The 23,238-nt window shown below is 44.5% G+C and overlaps 2 protein-coding genes across 3 annotated transcripts; both read right to left on the reverse strand.

Annotated features, from left to right (window-relative positions):
* Positions 1-1,000: 1,000 nt before the first annotated feature.
* On the reverse strand, positions 1,001-2,147 carry LOC136503942 (ubiquitin-conjugating enzyme 15-like). Its single transcript, XM_066498858.1, has 4 exons — positions 2,010-2,147; positions 1,790-1,893; positions 1,412-1,514; positions 1,001-1,234 (listed from the first exon to the last, which is right to left on the reverse strand). The coding sequence occupies exons 1-4, from the start codon at positions 2,037-2,039 to the stop codon at positions 1,001-1,003; spliced, it is 471 nt and encodes a 156-aa protein (XP_066354955.1). The 5' UTR covers positions 2,040-2,147.
* A 12,668-nt stretch (positions 2,148-14,815) lies between these two features.
* On the reverse strand, positions 14,816-22,083 carry LOC136504515 (putative disease resistance protein RGA3). 2 transcript variants are annotated; one of them, XM_066499452.1, is made up of 4 exons: positions 21,585-22,083; positions 19,714-20,847; positions 16,594-19,151; positions 14,816-15,678 (listed from the first exon to the last, which is right to left on the reverse strand). In XM_066499452.1, the coding sequence occupies exons 1-4, from the start codon at positions 21,864-21,866 to the stop codon at positions 15,615-15,617; spliced, it is 4,038 nt and encodes a 1,345-aa protein (XP_066355549.1). In that variant the 5' UTR covers positions 21,867-22,083; the 3' UTR covers positions 14,816-15,614. The 2 variants fall into 2 exon arrangements, with proteins under 2 accessions (XP_066355549.1, XP_066355548.1); XM_066499451.1 differs by having other exon boundaries at positions 14,816-15,681.
* Positions 22,084-23,238: the final 1,155 nt, after the last annotated feature.

Genomic DNA, 23,238 nt, shown 5'->3' on the forward strand with positions numbered 1-23,238 from the left:
TTGATGAAAGAATAACAGCCTAGCATCATAGCCGGTTGGGTTTTTCTCCATCATTATATATTCACTCCAATCTAGAATAACTGCAAATCTCTTTCTGAGAAAAATTAGACTTTTTATTTTTTATTGTAGAAATATTATCAACATTTGTATATCTGGTATATTTATAAAAATATATTGTACTATTAATTAATGAAATTTATTACGTGTAATAAGTATATTAGAATATTTCTATACGTTTAGTTAAATTTTAATATGTTTGACTCCTCGGACCTAAAAATATGTAGCTATTTTAGAACAAAGGCAGTATAGAACTTTATCACTTCCTCCTATTGTCCTACTGTACATGGAAACATGTACACTGTCGACAACTTATACACCATGTATTTGTAAATCCTTTCATATCATACGAAAAGTGGAGTTGTTCTCCTAGTATAAAGTAGGACAATGATATATGGTCTATTCTACTAATTAAAGTTTATAAGTATGAGTGGAAAGATTTTATTTACTCTTATCTAAAAAATGAGTGGAATGATTTTATTTACTAAAAATCCTGGCACGCGAGATGAATGAACGAGGTAAAGTAGAGATTGTTTTGCTAACATCCAGGAGTGTTATTTTGAAATATTATATTTCTCAATCTTGAAACACATCACCTTGGGCATAGGAATACACTGCCCTTAATTATATTATCACCATCCATATGGTTCTAGGTTTTAGTTCATTGATTAAATGAGAGCCCGGTACTACTATTTTGAACCTATCAACAGCTGTGGAGCAAACTAGGTTTTAGTCCATATCTTTTTTTTAAACAAAGGCAGAGCTCAGCTGTGGAGCAAACTAGGTTTTAGTCCATATCTTTTTTTTAAACAAAGGCAGGAGCTCTGCCGCTCAATTAAGACGAAACAATTTATGTACAAGAGGGCTAGCCAACGGGATTTCAAAAAGAGCACCCGATAGGCTAACCAACCCACACGACGCAGCTGAGCACTAACACGGCACACTACCATGGGTCATCGTTGCCGAGCATGGCTGAAGACGCCAGCAGCTCCGACTTCTCATGGCAGTCCACACACAAGCCACCCACCAACGAGCCCGAAGCAAGCGGCCGCAACCGGTCATCGTTGCCAAGCTCAAGCACCACGCAAAGAGCAGCTCCGACTTCCAATCGCGGCCACTCGCCTTGCCCGTTGCTGTAAATGTGTGGATGCATTGGCGCTGGATTGAGAAAAATGACCTGGAAGCAAAAGATGAGAATATTTATGTATCATCCAATCAAATGAAATGGAAGGAACAGGGGGAATGAGAAGACATATACTATGTATCATCCAATCAAATGAAATGGAGGAACAGGGGGAATGAGAAGACATATACTAATTGACTAAAGGTGTGATCTTTGTCGAGAAAACCAGACCTGAGGTGCCTCCATAGGGTAATGCTCAGGAAAGTCAACCTGCAACTGGTAGGTCTCGCCGGCGTAAAGAGTGCCCGCGGCTCCGGTGACCTCAATTACCCACCTGTTCAGTTATCCAGAGAGAATTATCCTATCAGTCGGGTAGTCCAAATCCACCACAGAGAACGACTGAGATCAAAGAAAAGCCCTAGATATCAAGAGCAAATATCAACAACAGGAGAGGGTTCTTGAACGGTTGAACCCATCCATCTAGAAGACGGCAAGAAGGCGAAAGAAAAAAAAATCCCCAGCATAAATAAAATATACGGGAAAAAAAAGTGGCAAACACAACAAGTGAGGAATTGCAGGGAGGGATGGATGCGGTGAGAAAGGCGGAACCTTTGGAGGTTATCGGAGACCTTGTGCTTGAATCCGGCGGGAGGGTTGAGCTGCCACTCGGCGAGCTCCTTCTGCAGCCGATTGCAAGCGATCTTGCTCAGCGCCTGCACAGGCGAAAAGGGATCGATCGAATTGTTAGCTGAATCGAGACGGAAAACCCGCCGCCGGGGCGCTCCACGTGCGGCGAATCCGGTGGATTGGGGGGAGGAGAGCCCGGTACCTTTCGGGAAGGAGAGGAGGAGCTCGTCATGTTGCGGGCTAGGTTCTTCGGGAAGGGAATCGAATTCTGGAGGAAGACGGGAGGCGGAGACGAAGGCCAGGGGAGGGGGAGGGGGAGGGAGAGAAACCGCAGCGCAGTCCGCTATTCACCCTTTTTTTATTTCGGTTTCAGACTTGGATGCTTCCGGTTTTTTTCCTTTTCTTTATTATCCTCTTTTTTTCCCCTATTGATGAAAGAATAACAGCCTAGCATCATAGCCGGTTGGGTTTTTCTCCATCATTATATATTCACTCCAATCTAGAATAACTGCAAATCTCTTTCTGAGAAAAATTAGACTTTTTATTTTTTATTGTAGAAATATTATCAACATTTGTATATCTGGTATATTTATAAAAATATATTGTACTATTAATTAATGAAATTTATTACGTGTAATAAGTATATTAGAATATTTCTATACGTTTAGTTAAATTTTAATATGTTTGACTCCTCGGACCTAAAAATATGTAGCTATTTTAGAACAAAGGCAGTATAGAACTTTATCACTTCCTCCTATTGTCCTACTGTACATGGAAACATGTACACTGTCGACAACTTATACACCATGTATTTGTAAATCCTTTCATATCATACGAAAAGTGGAGTTGTTCTCCTAGTATAAAGTAGGACAATGATATATGGTCTATTCTACTAATTAAAGTTTATAAGTATGAGTGGAAAGATTTTATTTACTCTTATCTAAAAAATGAGTGGAAAGATTTTATTTACTAATCCTGGCACACGAGATGAATAAACGAGGTAAAGTAGAGATTGTTTTGCTAACATCCAGATCCAGGAGTGTTATTTTGAAATATTATATTTCTCAATCTTGGAACACATCACCTTGGGCATAGGAATACACTGCCCTTAATTATATTATCACCATCCATATGGTTCTAGGTTTTTGTTTATTGATTAAATGAGAGCCCGGTATTACTATTTGTGAACCTATCAACAGCTGTGGAGCAAGCTAGGTTTTAGTCCATATCTTTTTTTTTAAATAAAGGCAGGAGCTCTACCGCTCAATTAAGACGAAAGAATTTACGTACAATAGGGCTAGCCAACGGGATTTCAAAAAGAGCACCCGATAGGCTAACCAACCCACACGACGCAGCTGAGCACTAACACGGCACACTACCATGGGTTATCGTTACCGAGCATGGCTGAAGACGCCAGCAGCTTCGACTTCTCATGGCAGTCCACACACAAGCCACGAGCACCTCCAGCGCTTGCCGACCCCTAGCAGACCCTAGCCTACGATGAAGGTGGGGGCTCGTCGTGTGTCATCGTTGCCGAGCCACGTCCCTGATGCAGCAGCTTCGACTTCTCACAGCAAGACCCGCCTCCACGCGTCATCGAGGCGCCAAGAAGCGAAGAACAATCACCGAGGAGACATCGAGGCCACGATGAAATCCAAACACGACGCCTTCAGGGAGGTAGCGACGCCGATGGCGTCACCGTCGCACGTCCAAAGTGGACCGGACTTTCACCCTTGGATGATAGTGCTAGAGGGGATACACGACGCCCCCAACAGGGAAAGCGGCACCCACAGGTGCCGTCATCGCTAGGCTTTCGCCCAGGAGTCCTCTAGCACGAACGTTGGGCCAAGAAGCAAGGCCCCTTGCCATCCATCACTGCCTTCGCTGTTGTCCTGCCGCTCCACAGTAAACCCTTCAGAGGGGCCTCGACGCGCGGGCTGCACGCAGCAGCCGCACAGCTGCGTCGGCTATCACCCTCTCCGGCCGGGCAACGCGAAGCCAGACCTGACTCCGCTGCTCGTGAAACACCGCCGCACGACCAACGCCTCAGCCGATCGTTGTCGTCGGCTCTTGGCACGTGCTGCCGACGCTGCGACCGGACGTCAGCCACCACCAGACATATGCCCCACCCCCGTGGGCGCCGCCCCTGCCCAGTGGCATCAGAACCGGCAGTAGAGCACCGATGCCGACACCCTTTGCTGTTGTGCCCCGCCTCCGCCTTGGCCAGCCACCGGCCTCGCCAGCCCTTCGAGAGAGTGCCGGATCTAGGCGCTGGAGCTCCAAATCCTACCGCGTGGACACCGGATCCAGCCGCCCAGGACTTTATCCAACAATCCGGGCCAACGCCGCCGCCGCGCGCCAAGTCTGGAGGAAGGAACGGGCGAGGGAGAAGGGGATCCGTGGCCGTCCCCATGCGCCAGTCGGACACCAGCCAGCGCCGCCAACAGCCGCGGCGGACGCCACCGTCGGGCTCCACGCAGCCCGTGTAGGAGGAGAGCCGTCGGCTCGCTGTCACCAGCGCCACCAAATCGCAAGGAGAGGAGGAGCCCCGCCACCGCCATCCCGGCGAGCCGCGTGGCCATGCCGGCGGCCGGCTCCGGCGGCGGTGTGGCAGGGGGAGGGGAGGGAAGGGGCGGCTGCTAGGGTTTGGGAGGGAGCGGCCGCCCATGTCGCCCGCGTGGGGGAGCGACGCGGGGGCGGTGTACCGTGATGATTCTGTTTTAGTCCATATCATACGAAAAGGAGAAGGGAACAAACTGTTAGCCTAAACCTTTATCATGATGCCATGGTATTCAAGGCCCCTCTAAAAGATCTTCAGGAACAGTGCAAAACATTAACAGAGAAATGGGCCATAGAGTCAACGTCAAGTAGGTACTGTGTATTGACGGCCCAATTGCATGCCAAGGGGGCAGAACGGCATCACCTTTCCTCTCAATTATTTTTTGATGATCCGATGCAAATGCCACTTGATATGCATTCTTCTTTGTTCTGTCTATTGGCATGTGCTCTATATATTCAACGACCTACCAATTCAATATGTTTCGATCATGACATATGCAGAATTCGTGGACGATGTGATTGCAGAAAGCGTCAGTTTCCAATCGAACAGTGATGTGACAAAAAAAACATGTGATGGGTGGAAACTGAAACTAAGTATATATGGCTAATCAAATAAACAATGCATCTGAATATGCTTGTGAGTGTTCAGTTCAGAAAAAAAAAACTTATGCTTTTTTTAATTTTCGATTACTAAGAAATAAAAAAAATATGAGGAGGACCAGATGTCATGCCCGTTGCTTTCATTAATTTCTTTGCAAAAGCCAATATCTCATATTTTTTTTAACGAACGGGCATGACCTAGTGCCTATTTCATTGATATAGAAGAGAGTTTGAAGACCCGTTTAAAGTTTGGGGGATAAAAAAGTACTCTCATGCTAATAATATCGATATTATTAGCATGAGAGTAACAATTAACGATATTATTAGCCGTAATATCAGGGTCACCGTTTCAAGGTCTCAGTTCTATGTTACAAGGTCTTACATTGGCCTTTTTCTATTAGTTTTTTCGATTACAATAAAATTGAGGTGGCTTGACTGGTCCTAATAACTACATCAACGAGTCAAGCCACCTCACTTGCTCTAGGTCCTCTTCCTTTTTTATTGATTTTTTATTCACTTTTTGGCATAGGTACCAGAGGGAGATGGGATCCTCAGTATATACGGGGTGGTGGTTGTCTTGCATGCATGATCTTGGTCACGTAGGTATTCTGTTGTTCATTCGCTCTTGTAAACTCTCTTATGCTGACGGTCTACCCGTTCTGTGCAAGGAACATATTATGGGATGTTTAGTTTCCAAAAAATTTTTGCGCAGTACCCATCACATCGAATCTTGCGGCACATGCATGGAGTACTAAATATAGACGAAAAAAAACTAATTGCACAGTTGGATGAGAAATCGTGAGACGAAACTTTCGAACCTAATTAGTCTATAATTAGACACTAATTGCCAAATACAAACGAAAGTGCTACAGTAGCGAAAACCCAAAATTTTTTGCATCTAAACGCGCCCTATATTGAAGAGGTGGGTTGCCAATGCAAGTTTCAGTTTCGCGCAGCATCGCCATAAAGCCCGCTGTGATGCTAGCTAGAGCCATGTTTTCAGTTGTCTGTCCGGATAGACGGACCCCGCACTCGCCCCCGCCCGTGTCGCCCGATTGCTTTGCTCGCGGGACGGACCCGCACTCGCCCGCGCCACCCCCGCTTACGCCTTTGTCGCCCGCCCGCGCTACGCACAACGAGCTCGACGCGCTAGGCACTCTCTAGCTCGCTCCTGGACTCGCACCTCCTGTCACGACCGTGCTCCATCCGCCTGCCCCTGCCCCTACCAAGGTCCGTGCCGCCGCCGAGCTCCACACCAGCGACCTCCGCGCCACTCCGCGGCTTCGAGCTCCGCGTTAACAAGCCTCCAAGCAGCAAGCAGCTGAAAGTGCATGTTGCAATAGTATGTTTCAAGTGTTTCATATGTTTCAAAGGTATGTTGCAAGTGTTGTATATCGATGTTGCAAAAGTAGATTGGGATGTTACTCATGTTGTAATGGCTATACACATATGTTTCAAGTGTATGTTGCAAATATTTCATTTGTTTCAGACGAATGTTGTAAGTGTTTTGTCTGGATGTTACAAAAGTAGATCTGGATGTTGCATATACATGCATGTTGCAAGCATATGTTTCAAGTGTTTTCAGGTGTTTCATGCGTATGTTTACAAGTGTTTCATATGAATATTGCATATGTTTACAATGGTTTTTAAATATTTTTCAGACGTTTTCGTAAGTGTTTCAGACATTTGTTTTAAGTGTTTCATATGTCTTCTTTTTGTATGTTGCATCTGGATGCTTTCAAAAATAGATCGGGTGTTGCACATGGAATGTGCGTGGGAAACGGCCGGCTGCGCAGACGACATCCGGAGCAGCGTGGGCCCCCTACTGGTGTGCTCGCTCGTGACCCCGACGCGCTATGAGCTCGTTCGCTCCCTATGTGAGGCAGCATCCTGATACTAGCGTTCGGATCGAACGTCCGGACGCTAGCAAATCCGTTTCAGTTGCGAACTTATTGAGGTCGTCGACGCCGAAGCAGCCACCAAGTTCGACCAGCAGGCTAATATAACATGGTTTATTTCTCCCGGGCTCCAATCCTTCGGGCACTCTAACCAATACCTCCTTCATCACCAAACCTTAGATCGGATAACTACGGGACCTGATTTGTATAAGTGAAAGGTTTTTTTTTTGTTTATCCCAATCGACTGATCAAATAATGATTCAATTTGAAAAAAAAAGTCTTTGCTGTGAAACTTGTTACTAAATTTAAGTCCGGGACTAAGCATGAGGACTTACATATTTTTGGCTAATTGTTTTCCCATGCATGGTTACATGACATGTTTCAAGAAAACGAGGCGTATGTGCTGTCCTTGTCGATCATAAAAAATATACTCTTTCACAGGCTTTCATAGGAATAATTTATCTGTGTAGCTTTCAGTGGGCTAGCTAAAATTTCTCAACATCCGAGATAAGTAGGCCATATGTTACGCGCTAAGCCATAAATCACAAAAGAGGTTCACCCCTTGAAGAAAGGTTTGCCGCTTTTCTTAAAAAAATTACAAAAAACTTAATATGTGGGGTTTTCGAATTAATGGGACTGACTGCCAAATAAAATGTTATTGAGCATATCTCCAAGAGTTCCTAAAATACTTCCAATCTCACCTCCCAACCTCTTATGTTTAGGTGCCCCTAGACGAAATCCATGCCTCCTTGCTGCTGGTGATGGTCTCTAATCCCTTCTCCTTCCCCTTCCCTCCCCCCTTGCTCCTCCTTGGTGTGTAAGAGTGTACAGAGGGAGATGGACTAGAGAGAGTGGGAGTGTAAGAGTGAGTGGAGAGTGAAAGAGAGTGTGTGTTCTGGTGCCTGGATTGGCTCTCTCACAAAGTGGCAATAGGTGGCCTGACTTTTGGGGTCAGGAGTGATAGAAATTATGGAACCTCTAGGCGTAGATCAGTGGGGAAAAACTTGACTTAGATGGGGGAACTTGGTGCTGTACCTCACCAAAGGGCAGTCGCGGCTATGGCGCCGCCGACAAGGTAGTATCGACGTGGAGGTGCGGTCCAGTGGCGGCGGCGAAGGCGATGGCGCTTCCCGTCGCTTACAACGCGCCCTTCTAGATCGGACTAGGGCTAGGACGTCGGTGGAGCGCTGGCGGCTGCGGTGAATCTCGTGTCTCGAGCCTCAGCCCCCACCTCATATTTATTGCACTGCGCAACAGGGGCCCATCGGCCAGTAGAAACTAGAAAGGCTGAGCGCCCCCCTGATCAGGGCACGGATCAAGGGCGTTGGGCCAATTGGTGGAGATCAACCTAACATTCTCTCTCTTTATCTCACTCTTAATGAAGAGTAGTTTCTTAATTGATCTGAATTCTTACTCTTAATTCATCTCACAATTCTCCCTCTCGAAATATGGCATAAACTATACTGCTATAATTTCGAAAACTATTCAGAAAACCTGTGAACGAGGAGACACTTATAACTTACTTCATTCACATGATTACGTCATGTAAACAAAGTTATTTCTTGATCCGTATAGGAGTACACTTTCTTCATTCCACTTCAAGAACTCATCGAGGTCTTTTATTAACTATAGTTTTGCAAGGCACACTTGCATCCTTTTCTTGTCTTTTGATTAGTATTGACTATGACGATGCATTTCTATTGTGTCATGGTTAATACTATGATAGCATAAAAACTACCCAAACTTCTCTCGCTATGCGAGATACAGAAACATATGAGTCATCACAAAACTTCTTCCGTCATGCATGATTGACTAGCATAAGTACTATGCCAAACTTCTCTCCATGCGGGATAAATCCATATATAAATTACCGTAACGAAAAATTTAGTCATGATGACTAAAACATTCACTTATACTTCATTTTCCAATTAAATCTTCCTGTTGGTTCTAATTTAATCAGAAAATTAGTAAACTAACAAAAAATTATCCTGAACTGGCTTAACTCAAGTCTTTTCATTCACATACCCCTAGCATTGCAGCCCATTGGCATGCAGCCGAGTGATTTCGTCGGTTAAATAAACCAGGTGCTTCTGCATCAATTCTAAATCACCCTTGGGCAGAAAATAGAATTAATGCATAAAACTCATAAATCAACTTGAAATACATATAACTACTCTTCAAAATTAAATTATCCTGTTGGTTCGAATTTAATTAGAAGATAATCAACATCATTGCAGCGAAAACTTGATAATAAAATACATTCTTTTAGTTTAGGAGCATTTTTCGATCCTTATCTACTCTCTTGAAAAATTGATCATGTTAGTGTAAATTTATCAGAGATTTAAACCTCAAACTTGAACTCATTATAATATTGTCGTCATCAACGTTGGTCAAAAAATAACAATACCATAATATGACTTAAACAAATGGACTACTCCTCTAATTTAAATTTTTACGTTGGTTATAATTTAATTAGAGGATAAACATAATCATAATTTACTAAATATAACTACACTTCAAATTAAATTCTCTCGTTGGTTCGAATTTAATTAAAAGATAATCAACATTAAACTTTGCAGCGGAAATATGAAAAAATTCTTTATCTATTTTCAGAAGCATTTTACTTTACTCATCTACTTTCTGAAAAAATTATCCCGTTGGTTCAAATTTTGACAGAGATTCCAAAACTTTACAAAATCCATCAAAACTGCTTCTGAAAATAATAAAACAAAAACTTTGTGTTTACTATTCATTCGGCTCGGCCTGGCCCAACTACGCGCCCGCAGCCCGCTGTGCTTACCTAAGGCCGCAACCTGGGCCTGGGCCGGCACAGTGGTCCTCTGCGCGCCCGCCTGGGCTCAATCTAGTCCGATTGCTCTGAGCCGTTGGATGGAGATCGACGGCAGCGCATTGATCTCGCCGGATCAAAACCCAGCGTCGACGACGCTCCCCCAAACCCTAGCTCACTCTTCTCTCCCCATTCTCTCTCTCAGCGGCAGCCACTGAGTGAGTGAGCGCAGAGAGCCACCGAAGATGGCAGAGAGATGGTGGCGCCATCGCCGGCCCCCTCGCCGACGCGTGCGCTCCCCTATGGGTAAGCGCGCCAGTTGTCGAGTGGCCTAGCGGTGGCGCCCTAGCACGGTTGTGGTGCAGAGGCGCGAGGTCCTTCCCGGAGTGCTTCGGTGAGTGGAGGCCTGGCGAGATAAGCCGCCTCCCTAGCCCTTCCCCTTTCCCCCTCTTCTCCTCTCTGTTTGGATCTTCTTTTCTCTTCTTCTCAGAGCAAGTTCGGTCTAGGGTTAGGGTTTGGGTCGAGTCGGGTTAGGGTTAGGGTTCGACACGAACCCTCTGCTGCTGTTTTTCTTCCCCGAATCGATTTACGCGGGTTAGGGTTCGGGTTTGAGTCGATCCTGGATCGGGCCGAATCGAACCCTCTTTCTTCTGTTGTTCCTCCCCTTCTAGGGTTAGGGTTAGGGACCCACTACTTCGATCCGAATCAGATCTTTCTCATCTCCTTCTAAACTGCTACTACCCCTACCAGATCTATGCCTAGCACGGCTCCGATACCATTGATAGAAATTCTAGAACCTCTAAGTGTAGATCAGTGGAGAAAAAATTGACTTAGATGGGGGAACTTGATGATGTACCTCACCAAAGGGCAGTCATGGCCATGGCGCCGCCGCCGAGGTAGCATCGACGTGGAGGGCGATCCAGTGGCGACGACGAAGGCGATGGCGCTTCCCGTCGCTTACAGCGCGCCCTTCTAGATAGGACTAGGGCTAGGACATCGGTGGGACGCTCGCGGCTACGGTGAACCTCGTGTCTCGAGCCCCAGCCCCCACCTCCTATTTATTACGCTGCGCGAACAGGGGCCTATCAGCCAGTAGAAAGGCTGAGCGCCCCCGATCAGGGCACAGATCAATGGTCCAATTGACCATTGGTGGAGATCAACCTAACAAGGAGAGCTCCACAAGTGACACCTCAAATCTGTGCATGTCATGTTCTGGCGGACGGTCCGCGTGAGCACGGGATGATCCATCAGAGCACGATTAGTCTAACAAACTATAAGTCTGTGTAGATGTTCCAGCGGGTACGTTTCGTGGGTGCGGCGGATGATCTGCTGGGACATGTGGTGCCTAGAATTGTTCAGTTTCTTCAGCACTTAGTTTTCCAATTAGAATTCAAATGCAAATGATGCTCATGATGATGATGATTATGAACAAGTGATGATCGGGTCATGACAACTCCCACTCGAAATTTCCATATACCCGCCTAATGAAAGAACGTATGTGTTGATGAATAGCTGATGCATTGCTGGTGCGTTGGTTAGTTGATTAACTTCGAAACTGTGTCTCGTTACGGAAGGAAAGATGAAATTGCTAACCACGGAACCAATGCATTGCAAATAAGATACGTCAAGATGTTGTGCCGATGGAAATAAATGAAAATAAAATTAGGAAAGTATCATCAGTGCTTTCTAGTCTAGAAGTGAATACCCAAAGGGTCATGTGTCTACAATTCTACATATATGTTGATATAGTAGATACCGAGTAAAACAAGAAATAATACAGCCACCACCTCTACCAATCGAAACGCCACACATGGCACAGTCCAGCTCCTCAACCCTGGCAATCAATCGCAGTATCGATCTGCAGGTCCTTTTGAAATATTCCGTCATTCCGTGGCAAAGTATCGTGGAGGGGAACAAGTGCTTTCAGCGAATGGGGCAGGTATGACAATTAATCACGTTGGTCATAGTGTTTTGCAATCCCCAGTTCGTAACATTCATCTAAACAATGTTCTTCATGTTCCTAGCGCCACTAAAAATCTTATTTCAGCACATCGTCTAGTCAAAGATAACAATGCCTTTCTTGAACTTCATCCAAAATATTTTTCTCTTAAGGAACAGGTGACGAGGAAGACACTCCTCGAAGGGGAATGTGAGGGTGGTCTCTATCCATTGAAGCCTCATCATCCACAAAACCAGCCTTCATCAAATAAACAAGTCCTTGGAGTTGCTAAGGTGTCCATCTCCTTATGGCATAGTCGTCTAGGTCATGCTTCGTCGCCTGTCGTCAAGAGTGTTCTTAGTCGTCATAAGTTATCTTTTTCTAGTGAGTCAAACAATAGTGGTGTGATTTGCGATGCTTGTCAAATGGCCAAGAGCCATCAGTTACCTTATCCAAAGTCCAATAGTGTTTCCTCTAAACCTTTTGAGCTTGTGTTTACTGATGTATGGGGGACCTACACCAACTTCTATGGGTCGGCATTCTTATTATATCAGTTTTATCGATGATTTTAGCAAGTTCACCTGGATCTATTTGCTGCATTTTAAGTCTGAGGTTTTCCTAATGCTTTCGTGATTTCCAGAACATGGTTGAGCGCCAGTTTAGCCATAAGATCCTTGCAGTCCAGTCGGACTAGGGAGGAGAATATCAATCTCTTAATGCCTTCTTCAAGCGCTTAGGCATTGCTCACCATGTTTCCTGCCCTCATGCTCACCAGCAAAATGGATCTGCAGAACGCAAGCATCGCCATATTATAGAAGTTGGCCTCTCACTTCTTGCTCATGCGTCCATGCCACTCAAGTATTGGGATCAAGCCTTTTTAACTGCAGTATTCATCATCAATCGTCTTCCCTCAAAAACCATTCACAACAACACCCCACATGATCTACTCCTTGGATCTTCACCGGACTATTCCTTCTTTAGGACCTTTGGGTGTGCTATTTGGCCTAATCTCCGGCCATACAACACCAAGAAACTCCAGTTCCGGTCAAAACGGTGTGTCTTCCTCGGATATAGCAATCTTCACAAAGGTTTCAAATGTCTTGAGCCATCTACCGATCGTATCTATGTTTCATGTGATGTGGTTTTTGACGAGACCATCTATCCTTTCTTTGAGCTTCATTCCAATGCTGGAGCACGTCTTCGTGCCGAACTTGACCTTTTGTCGGATATTCTTAAGAATCCAGATCCATCACTTGAATTTGGGAGTGCAAATATGCATGATCACCATCTGATTAATTGTCCTACTAATGTTGTTTCTAGTGTCCCTAGTGCTGTGGCTGATGCAGGGCAAAATTTGGAGCAATTTGGTGAAGAAACGACGCGTCCCGGGCATTATTTCATGCAGCCGTCCGGCGTACCGCGTCACGACAACGCTGGTGCGGCACACGGAGATGATACGTCCGTACCTCGTACGGGACCGGCGGCGCAATCCTCTTTGGGATTGGAGACAGCAGCGCTTGGTTCTGCTCCGGAATCCAGGCTCGGAGTCTCTGCCATTCGATCCGGACGCTCCGACTGACGTGTCAGGCTTGTTCCCGGCTGCGTGCCCGGGATCCTCTACATCGACTCCAGCTGCATCTGGCTCTCCGCCGCCTTCGCTAGGTGCTGCAGTGGATCCCGTGCTCCCCTTGCTGCCGATTCAGGAGCAGGCTGGCATTCAGGATCCCGTTGCTGGTTCCGGTGCGCCTGTAGATCCTATGGTGCATCCTATGCCCCCGTCAACACATCATCATGGCACTCGACTTCAAAGAGGAATTACAAAGGCCAAGCAGTACACGGATGGCACGGTTCGTTGGGGGCTAACTAGCACTGTTGAACCTGACAAACCGACAACTGTGAAGGCCGCTCTTCGCGATGATCGTTGGGTCACGGCCATGGACAAGGAATATGATGCCTTGATGAAAAACCGAACTTGGCATTTGGTTCCTGCTCCCAAGCACAAAAATGTCATCGGTTGCAAATGGGTCTACAAGATAAAGCGTAAGGCTGATGGTTCTGTGGATCGCTATAAGGCACGACTTGTTGCTAAGGGATACAAACAGCAGTATGGTATTGATTATGAGGATACCTTCAGTCCGGTAGTGAAGGCGGCCACAGTTCGTCTTGTTTTGGCAGTTGCAGTCTCAAATGGGTGGTCGTTGCGGCAGCTCGATGTTCAGAATGCTTTTCTTCATGGTGTGTTGGAAGAAGAGGTTTATATGCGTCAGCCTCCGGGATATGAAGACAAATGGTGTCCCAATTTTGTTTGCAAATTGGATAAGGCCTTGTATGGCCTTAAGCAGGCCCCTCGGGCTTGGTATGCACGTCTCTGTGGCAAACTCATTCAGCTGGGATTCACACCATCAAAAGGGGACACATCACTATTCTTCTATCGGAATGGACAGGTCACTATCTTTGTCTTAGTCTATGTTGACGACATCATTGTTGCCAGCTCATCCTTGGCTGCTTCAAAGGCGTTGGTCACTGCTCTTGAGACCGACTTTGCTCTAAAGGATCTCGGTGATCTTCATTTTTTCCTTGGCATTGAAGTGAACCGTGTTTCTGATGGTCTGGTGTTGACACAGCAGCGTTATGCTACGGATGTGGTCAAGCGTGCCAATATGTGGAACTGTAAACCGGTTGATACTCCCATCTCTGTCACCGAGAAGCTCCGTCTTGCTACTGGAGATCGTCTTGGTGATGATGATTGCACAAATTATAGAAGTGTGGTTGGGGCACTTCAATATTTAACTCTCACCCGGTCTGATATTTCCTTTGCCGTTAATAAGGTGTGTCAATTTCTTCATTCTCCAACCACGACACATTGGAGTGCTGTTAAAAGAATTTTGCGATATGTAAAAGGCACTCTGTCTATAGGATTGCAAATGAGGAAGTCAAACTCTACTCTTGTCAGCGCCTTCTCTGATGCTGATTGGGCAGGATGTGTTGATGATAGGCGGTCCACGGGAGGATTTGCAGTATTCTTTGGACCTAATCTTGTTTCTTGGAGTGCTCGAAAACAGCCTACGGTGTCTCGCTCTAGCACTGAGGCCGAGTACAAAGCATTGGCTAATGCGACAGCTAAAATGATGTGGATACAACGCAAATCCAGTTTTTCATGCCAGGACGAAACATATTGAGATTGATTTTCACTTTGTTCGTGAAAGGGTGGCACAGAAGTTACTGGATATCAGATTTGTCAGCACAGGTGATCAAGTAGCAGACGGTTTTACTAAACCTATCTCGGCATCCAAATTGAGAGAGTTTAAGTTCAATCTCAACCTTGCCAATGGCTGAGATTGCGGGAGGATGTTAGAATATGCTATATTTAGGAGTTGGTATATTTAGGAATAGTTGATCACGTGGATCCTATCCCGTAGCTATTCTATGTTTATAGTTGGAGTTGGTTACCATAACAACTCCCTGTTGTAATTGTGTTGTACTCTTGTACTCCTATATAATGAAACACCGAGGACCCTTAGGAGGGATCTCTTCCTGCATATATTTTACAGCAACCATGGCTCGCTAGCTGCTACTGCTACATCGCGCTGAGCTAAGAAATCGCTGCAATCGCCCCAGCATGGCCATGTCCCTCACATGGCGCTGAAGCAGCATTTGCCTAGGGCGGTGAGCTAGACAGACGGCGGTAGCAGAGGAGACAGACGGCAGCTATGACTAACTGCAGTAGTAGGACGAGGAGCGGATGCAGCCGAACGTTGCCAACCACAAGACGAGCATAGAGACCATTCAGCGTTAGGCCGTTAATTGGGGGGAGTGACCCAACGAAGACGTAGTCGTCCAAGTCGATTTTCCTATATTCCATATTGGGGTAGAGGATGTCCATGATTGCTTTCTTATCATCAAAGCTGATGTTGTTGCTGCTGCACTGGAGGATGCACCTGATGATTTCGTTATCACGAAGAGTCTGCCCGACGGCACTGAGCGCCTCAGCTTGCTGCTTGAGCCGAAGGATGTACTACCTGCTCAGGGGCCGCGCTTCTTCCTTCTGTTCGATCCTGACCAAGTGTCGTTCAAAGAAAGTTGCCCACTGCTAAAAAAAATAAGCAATAGGAGTAGAAAAATCAGTATATGTTTCTTATCTAAATAAACCTATAAATAATAACAAAAACGTCTAATAGGGATATATAGGGATGCCAGTGGTGACACCAATCGGAGGTAGTGGGTAGCTCAGCCTCGAGCACCTTTGGATGGCCGCCCCTACCACGAGCCCTGACCCCTTACCAAATTCCTCTCCTCTAGTACAAGGTAAATGAAAACAAAATTGCTATGTAAATTTGTTGTGAAAGTGATTGTCATTTTGATTGACAAATGCATTTCAAATGAATTTGATGCTATATTAATTTGTTGTGAATACTATGTCAATTTGTTGTCGATGGTCTGACAATGGCTATGTAAATTTTATTCATCTAGTCTGACAATGCCTATGTAAAATTTATTCGTGCTTGACAATGCCTATGCCAATTTGGTCAATTGCTATGTCAATGGTTTGGAAATTGCTATGAGTTGAGTTCCAATATCTGAAAAGGCATATTTATCTCGTAATACAGTTTCATAAATAATATAATGTTTCTATGTTTGTAAATATATCGTAACAAAAAGTATCAAAGTTGTACTTTGGAGAATGTGTTCATGTCTAAAATGTGTTTTTTTGGTACACAGGGACTAGCCTTTTATGTGCTAACCCAGTATTTCTAGTGTGCAAAAATGCTAGTGGGCATGATTGCGCGTAGCTGCATGTTCTATATATGTGTTTCGCTGTTCTTAACACTTCAAGATTCACGACAAACTGACTAGTTCAACCGAAAAGCTTAAAATGACGAAGAAGGGTGGACGATTCATTTATACTTGACACATTCCACATTAACATGAACTTTAAAGCAATGTGCGGTGGCAACTGGACGATAATGCAAGAGGGCATACTAAAAACTGCTCTAAAAGTTACCTCGTTTTTGGCGGCTGCAAGGTCCACCTATCATGCTTCTTGCACCATGTTTGCAATTCATTATTAAAACTTATTTCATAATTCTCCAATGCAGTAAGTTGAGTTAACGGGAACATCACAACCTCCCCGTCACCAGAAATTGCAGAAAGAAATGGTGACCAATCGAATTGTTCTTTTGGACCATCAAAGCACATATCTATTTTCAGTGATCGCAGTGATACCAGGAAACTGATGCCGTCTGGCAATTTTCCCAGTCCATAGTTTGAAATTTCCAATACCTCAAGAGCAGGGAGAAATCCGAGCAGTGCCCACTGGTTGGGTTGCAGCTGGCAGCTTGTAACATGCAGTTTTGATAGTGTCAAAGAGGATGGTGATCCTGCATCATATTGACTTGCTATAATTTCATCACTCGCTTGGATTCTCCATTCAATTGCTCTAGGCAGGCATGGTGTCAACCTTAACTTAGGGCAGCCACAGATTTCCAACTTGTTAAGACTGGGGAACATGAACTCACCATTCAGTGGAACCTTGGTAATCCACTCTTCTAAGGTGTCAAGATCTACTAGTGTGAACTCTTTTAGTTTCTTAAATGCTCCACTTCCCCCACAAATTTCAGTTCCCAGTTTCCTGAAGATTGGCATCCTCTTTAGAATCAACCGCTCTAGATTTGGTAATTGGCCAAACACCGGTAGTTGTTCACATCTCGGTAAATCTACCATCTCAATGCAAACAAGATGCAGTAGACATGATTCCATACACATCATCCATCCAGAAAAGGAAGTTGCCATGTAGCCTTGTACTTTTATAAACATGAGATTTTCAGGAGGCTGGAGTCCTTGGAGCAAAGCCTCATCCTCCAGAAAGCGTTCAGCTGCTGGTGTCCATGCCAATGCCAATTTGGAAAGTATTGACTTACCTGCCAAATTTACTGCATCCACTTCTTCGATACTTGTCACATTTTCAAGGCATACAATTTCAAGCTCTGCAGGATATACAGATTGCAGGCGTGAAATATTGCTGGAAGTGCCTGAATCTGTTCTTTGAACAATAAACTTGGGCAACATTAGCACATGATTCTTAAGCTGAGACTCCCTGAGACGCTGTTGCAACCATGGTCCGCACTCATGTATTAGCAGAAACTTGAGGCTGGCCATTCCGCATAGACTTTCTGGAAATCTCTCGATCCAGTGACATCTCGAGAGATCTAAAGTATGGAGATTTTTTAGATTGTTGATAGATTCAGGTATATGCATGAGACTTGGACAACGGGACAGGTTTAGATACTGTAGCTTAGTAAGACAACAGAGAGTGACAATATCAAACCATAGACCAAGTCTTAAGCAATCTGACAGGTTCAAATACTGAAGTTCACATAGCCTTCCAAAAGACTTGGGCAAAGAACAAAGATCAGTACATTTTGCCAGATTCAAATGTGATAGATTTATCAGCTCACCAAAAGACTCTGGTAACGAACAGAGGCTACTACAACCACTTAGGTCTAAATGTAGCAAGCTTTTGAGTTTGTCCACTGACTCAGGCAAAGTTTTGAGTAGTGAGCAATTCGCCAGGTATAAATGTGAGAGGTCCATCAGGTCACCTGATGATTCTGGCAGTGAACACAGGTTACAGCACCCTGACAGGTCCAGCCGAAACAAGTTTCTGAGTTTGTTTACTGAATCTGGCAAAGTATTGAGATGAATACAATTCCCCAGGTTCAAATCTGTGAGGTTTGTCAGGTCGCCGAATGATTCTGGTAATGAACAGAGGTTACAACACCCAGATAGGTCTAGATGTACCAAGCTTCTGAGTTTGTTTACTGACTTGGGCAAAGCTTTGAATAGAGAACAATTTGCAAGGTTTAAATGTGAGAGGTTTTCCAGGTCACCGAATGATTCTGGTAATGAACATAAGTTACAACACCCAGATAGGTCTAGATGTAGCAAGCTTCTGAGTTTGTTTACGGACTCGGGCAAAGCTTTGAGTAAAGAACAATTCGCAAGGTTTAAATGTGATAGGTTTATCAGGTCTCCGAATGATTCTGGTAGTGAAGAAAGGTTACAAGACCCAGATAGGTCTAGATGCAGTAAGCTTCTAAGTGCCTTAACTGAGTCGGGCAGCATTGAAATTTTGGAGGAACCACTTATGTTCAAATACATTAGTTTTGAAAGGCTAGTGACATCCTCAGGAACTGATTCATGTTGCATCCCACGAGCACCAAGGTACCTCAATTGCTTCAATTTACCAATAGATGCTGGAAAGCTTCCACTGGAAAACATGCTTAAATCCAAGACACGCAAGGATTTACTATATAAGGACGGATGAATTTCCGCAGAGTAAAAAATATGCAGAGATCTTAATTTGGTAGGAACATAATCACATAAATCTATTTGTCTTGTACCATTGACTACTAATGCATACCGGTGATTGCCATTTCTAGAAGTGTATCCCTTTTTACCATCCACGAAAAGCAGTTCATCTCCAAGAACAGATCTAGCAAGATCATGAATTAAATCGTGCATGCTAAGCAGCATAGAGTTATTTGTGTCCTCCTTGGTTACCTGCAATAAATAGATTATATTAATTAAACTAATCCAAAAAGTGCCACCCTGCATTTTTAGTCCATATACCAGTTAAATTTCCAAGGTCAAGAGACCCAGGTTCGATTATCTCTCCTATAAGCCCTTTTTTTAGCAAATATCCACCTGAACTTTTGCTTAGGTTTGATTTTTGCTCTCCATGCTCGGGACAGTTTTACTTGGCACTGCCTGTGACGGCAAATGTAAGTCTATTTTAGTTTTTCCTTTTTTTTTTCTGAATTTTCACCAATTTGTAAAGTTTCACATTGATTGATAACACAAGGTTGAGGCTCATAAACTCATCATGAAAAATATTTTCGTAGTATATAACTATCTCCATTTAAGATTATTTATTTTTATGGATACTGCTAGCCAAAAAGTCATTGGAGACTGGGTCGATGTACAAATAAACTTATATTTATGATTAATTAGAGGAAGTAGTATGCATGTTTTAAAAAATAACTTAAAATAGGAAATCACACCAAGGATGGTTAGGATTTGGATGCCAAGAGTAGTGAGGTATATACTACTATTAATCACTCACCAAGGATGTTGGCCTTGAGTATTGGAGAAAGGACATTCCTAGTAGCTCGTTCACATAGTTTTCCCCAATCTTCTCAAGTGTCAATTGTTCTCCAGGGCTGGATGGAATGAATCCAAGAGATATCCACTGCTGAATTAGATCACCCCTATGTATTTCACAGCCTTTAGGAAACACTGAGCAATAGGAAAAGCAAAGCTTCAAGTAATCAGTCATCTGGTAGTAACTAAGCTTCAGCGATGGTAGCATATCGGTGGTTGAGGAGCCATCCCAAATATCACTATCCCTCACATTTCTCCACTCCTCGACACTTTTGTTGCGCAGCATAAACCCAACAGCTTGAACTGCCATTGGCACTCCTTGGCACTTCTTTGCAATATCCCACCCAATTTTGTCCAACGCATTTTTATCTTCTCTGCAGGAGAAACCAGATTGAAAAGCCATATGTTTGAACAATGTCCAGCAATGATCATCAGACAATGGCTTCAGCTTGTATGGTGTAACAGTGCCTATGTTCCTTGCAACTTCTTCAGTTCGTGTTGTTACAATGATCCTAATCTTGCTTTTCTCCTTGATGTTACTTAACATCAGCCTTAAATTATCCAACTGAAAGAAGTTGCTCTCCCATACATCATCCAAAACAATCAAGCAACTTCTGCCACCCAATGTCTCCTCTAGACAATTACTTACAGACTGTAGACCATCCAAACCCTCAACAGGTTGTTTGAATTGTGATATTATACTTTTGCCAATCATTTCCAAATCAAAATGAGGAGACACATAAACCCATACTCGCAGATCGAAATCTTGCATCTGATCATCATTGAAAACCAATTTAGCTAGTGTGGTCTTACCAATACCCCCGAACCCAAAGATAGGGATTACTAGTGTTTCTTGTTCCTCATCTGATTTTAGTAATGTTACAATGTCATCCTTCTCTTTCTGCCTTCCAACGATAGTTGCTCTATTGATCTTTGATGTTGTTTGTCTCTTCTTGATTTCTTCGTGGTCTGTTGAAGAGGCATCTAGGTTGAATGCAAACTGTGTCCGCTGTGCGGCTATCTTTGTTAACTTTTCTCTCATATTCTTCAGCTTTTTACCCATAGTAAGCTTGGCAACAGAGCTAGAGATCTTCCCCTGTTCAATATGAAATCATTCAAACCCAGTTTTAAAAGGGGGGAAAACAGACAAATTACCTAAATAACTGATGCAACAGCTTGTTAGCAGATGAATAAAAAATATAGGACGCATGTAGGGGTTTAAAAGAATGTAGACAAACAAACAGCATCCTATTCCTAGCATCTGTGTTGGGCCTCCTTTGTGGTAGGACTATCACCTATGCACCCGATCAAACGCGCCCCAAGTTAGTTCATTGGTACGCAATACTAGCATTCCAATTGGTATTGCTATCGTTGGGCCTCCTTTGTTGAGGTATCATGACAGTTAATATTCTCTTCTTCCGTAGAGCAATGGGTATAAAATAAATTTTCACCGCCATTGAACCCATAAAAGGGACTCTTGGTACATGACAGTGAACGGGTGGAAGTTCTTCCAATATGCGTCCTCTCTGCCCACTTGCCGCAGTTGACGAAGGATCCAGTGAAAGCCATCCTAGATCTTGCCGGCGAGGGGCGATGGTGGACTAGTATGGGATCCAAATTACAAAATCTGTGCCTTATAACTTTAGATAAAGATGTTTAGTGATGTGTGTGCGTATATATAGATTGATACTAGATTCCAAGTACTACTTATTATGGCTGGGATCTATCAGGATTATTGCTGCAGCAGTTCATCAAGACACTAAACAGGATACTATTATGTGGGGGGAAATGGGCTTTTTTTTCATTTATAGCACAAGCGAGAAGAAGATTTACCTTTGTCAATTTGACTTCAAATTCATCGAACATGTCGGAGATTTCGTAGGCGGCGTCCTTGAGCATCTTAAGCCAAAGGTTGACCGCTTCCTCCCTGACGGATCGCCTCTCGGCATCCCTCAGTACGGCTTGCACTATCCGCAGCGTGCTCTTGATTTCCTCCATATCTCGCTCCAGATTCCATCGCGCCTTGATCTGCTGCCCGACAGCGGATCCCAGCTTGCGCGACACCACCTTGAGCACTACGGACGCGAGCGCCTCCCCGACTCCAGCCAAAGCCATGGAGGGACGCCGGGCGCCGGAATATGCCGGATGCGATGCGAACGACTCCGCAGACTGCTCACGGCACACCGCAGTAGTAGACTAGTAGCAGGCCAGGTCAACAGCAGGTCGTCCGTCCGCGCTGAGTGCGCGTAGGGGGGAAAGCTGCCGCGGACGGCACGCGTCCGAGCGCTTTCTATTCGACGTGGCGGCGATGAGGCAGCTTCCGTTTCATTACGCGGAAACTTCCGACGGTCTCTACGATGATATAAAGCTTCCCTCGTCTTTCTCTGTACAAAATTTGTGACAGATTAATACTCTCTCACTCCAAAAGAAACGCACATTAAACTTCTCAAAAAATTAGTTGTTGTACTTGTGGTCCTCAATGAATCGATGGATAAGAGGCAGTCCTCTTTCTCTTTGGGACAGGTGAAGCTTGACTACGGGGTATCTACAGGCTGTTTAATTAAATCCAGTGTCAAACAAATCTTTTTGGAAGCACACTGTTCAATCCCCTGTCTGTGAAGTTTGCGGGTTATAGGATGAAACTTCAGAACACGTAATCAGTGCACTAGTAGAGAATAGACCTTTGATCCTTGGCTAAAATAAGCTCTAGTTCTGGAATTTTTTGTGCTCGGGACTAGAGATGCCTTTAGTCCTGGTTGGTGGCTTCAACCGGGACTAAAGGTCCCTGCCCAACGGCTACTGCGTCAGACAGAGGTAGCAGGGACCTTTAGTCCCGGTTGGAGCCACCAACCGAGACTAAAGGTATACTTTTACTCCCGGTTGGTGGCTCCAACCGGGAGTAAAGGTCTACTCCCGGGCCGTGGCTGTGCCCGGGGTTGGAAAGTTACCTTTAGTCCTGGTTGGATCCATCAACCGGGACTAAATGTTCTCCCTTTATAAATCGGCTATCTCCTCCTTCCTCCCCGAGCCCGAGCTCAGCACATTTTGAAGCTCACTGCAGTAGTGTTCTTGCTTCCTCCCTCCCTCCATTGTTCCTCCATCCATTCTTCGATTCCTCCATCGATTTCTTCGATTCCTCCATCGATTCTTCAGTTGTAAAGGTTACCAATCTCATACTCTCATTTCTCACCATTTTCTTATGCCATTTTGTTCACTATATATATTTATGGTTCTTTATTGTGGTTTTTTTCATTTGTAAGCAATTTGAGCTCAAAATCACTTCAAGCTTGCATATTTACATGAAAGAAGGTTAAAGTATATATAAATATAAACTTAGAAAATAGTTAGAAAATTATAGCAAATCCGTACTAGTTGAACTTGCGGACCGTGTTCAGCTCGGCGAGCATATTCTCTGCCGAGCGGTAACGGACGTCAAGGAGGAGCTTTGATTCTACGAGGGAGAGCGACAACGGTCGTGGAAGACCGT

Source organism: Miscanthus floridulus, chromosome 14 (genome assembly GCF_019320115.1).
Source record: "Miscanthus floridulus cultivar M001 chromosome 14, ASM1932011v1, whole genome shotgun sequence".
Lineage (NCBI taxonomy): Eukaryota > Viridiplantae > Streptophyta > Magnoliopsida > Poales > Poaceae > Miscanthus > Miscanthus floridulus.

What these genes read in the sequence shown, in the direction of transcription:
- LOC136503942 (XM_066498858.1), bottom strand. Translation starts at nt 2,039, where the DNA reads ATGACGAGCTCCTCCTCTCCTTCCCGAAAG. An exon ending in CCTCCTCTCCTTCCCGAAAG is followed by an intron (nt 1,894 to 2,009) that starts GTACCGGGCTCT and finishes TCGCCTGTGCAG; the next exon opens with GCGCTGAGCAAGATCGCTTG. An exon ending in ACCCTATGGAGGCACCTCAG is followed by an intron (nt 1,235 to 1,411) that starts GTCTGGTTTTCT and finishes TTTTGCTTCCAG; the next exon opens with GTCATTTTTCTCAATCCAGC.
- LOC136504515 (XM_066499451.1), bottom strand. Translation starts at nt 21,866, where the DNA reads ATGGCTTTGGCTGGAGTCGGGGAGGCGCTCGCGTCCGTAGTGCTCAAG. An exon ending in TTGAAGTCAAATTGACAAAG is followed by an intron (nt 20,848 to 21,584) that starts GTAAATCTTCTT and finishes CATATTGAACAG; the next exon opens with GGGAAGATCTCTAGCTCTGT. An exon ending in ACTCAAGGCCAACATCCTTG is followed by an intron (nt 19,152 to 19,713) that starts GTGAGTGATTAA and finishes TATTTATTGCAG; the next exon opens with GTAACCAAGGAGGACACAAA.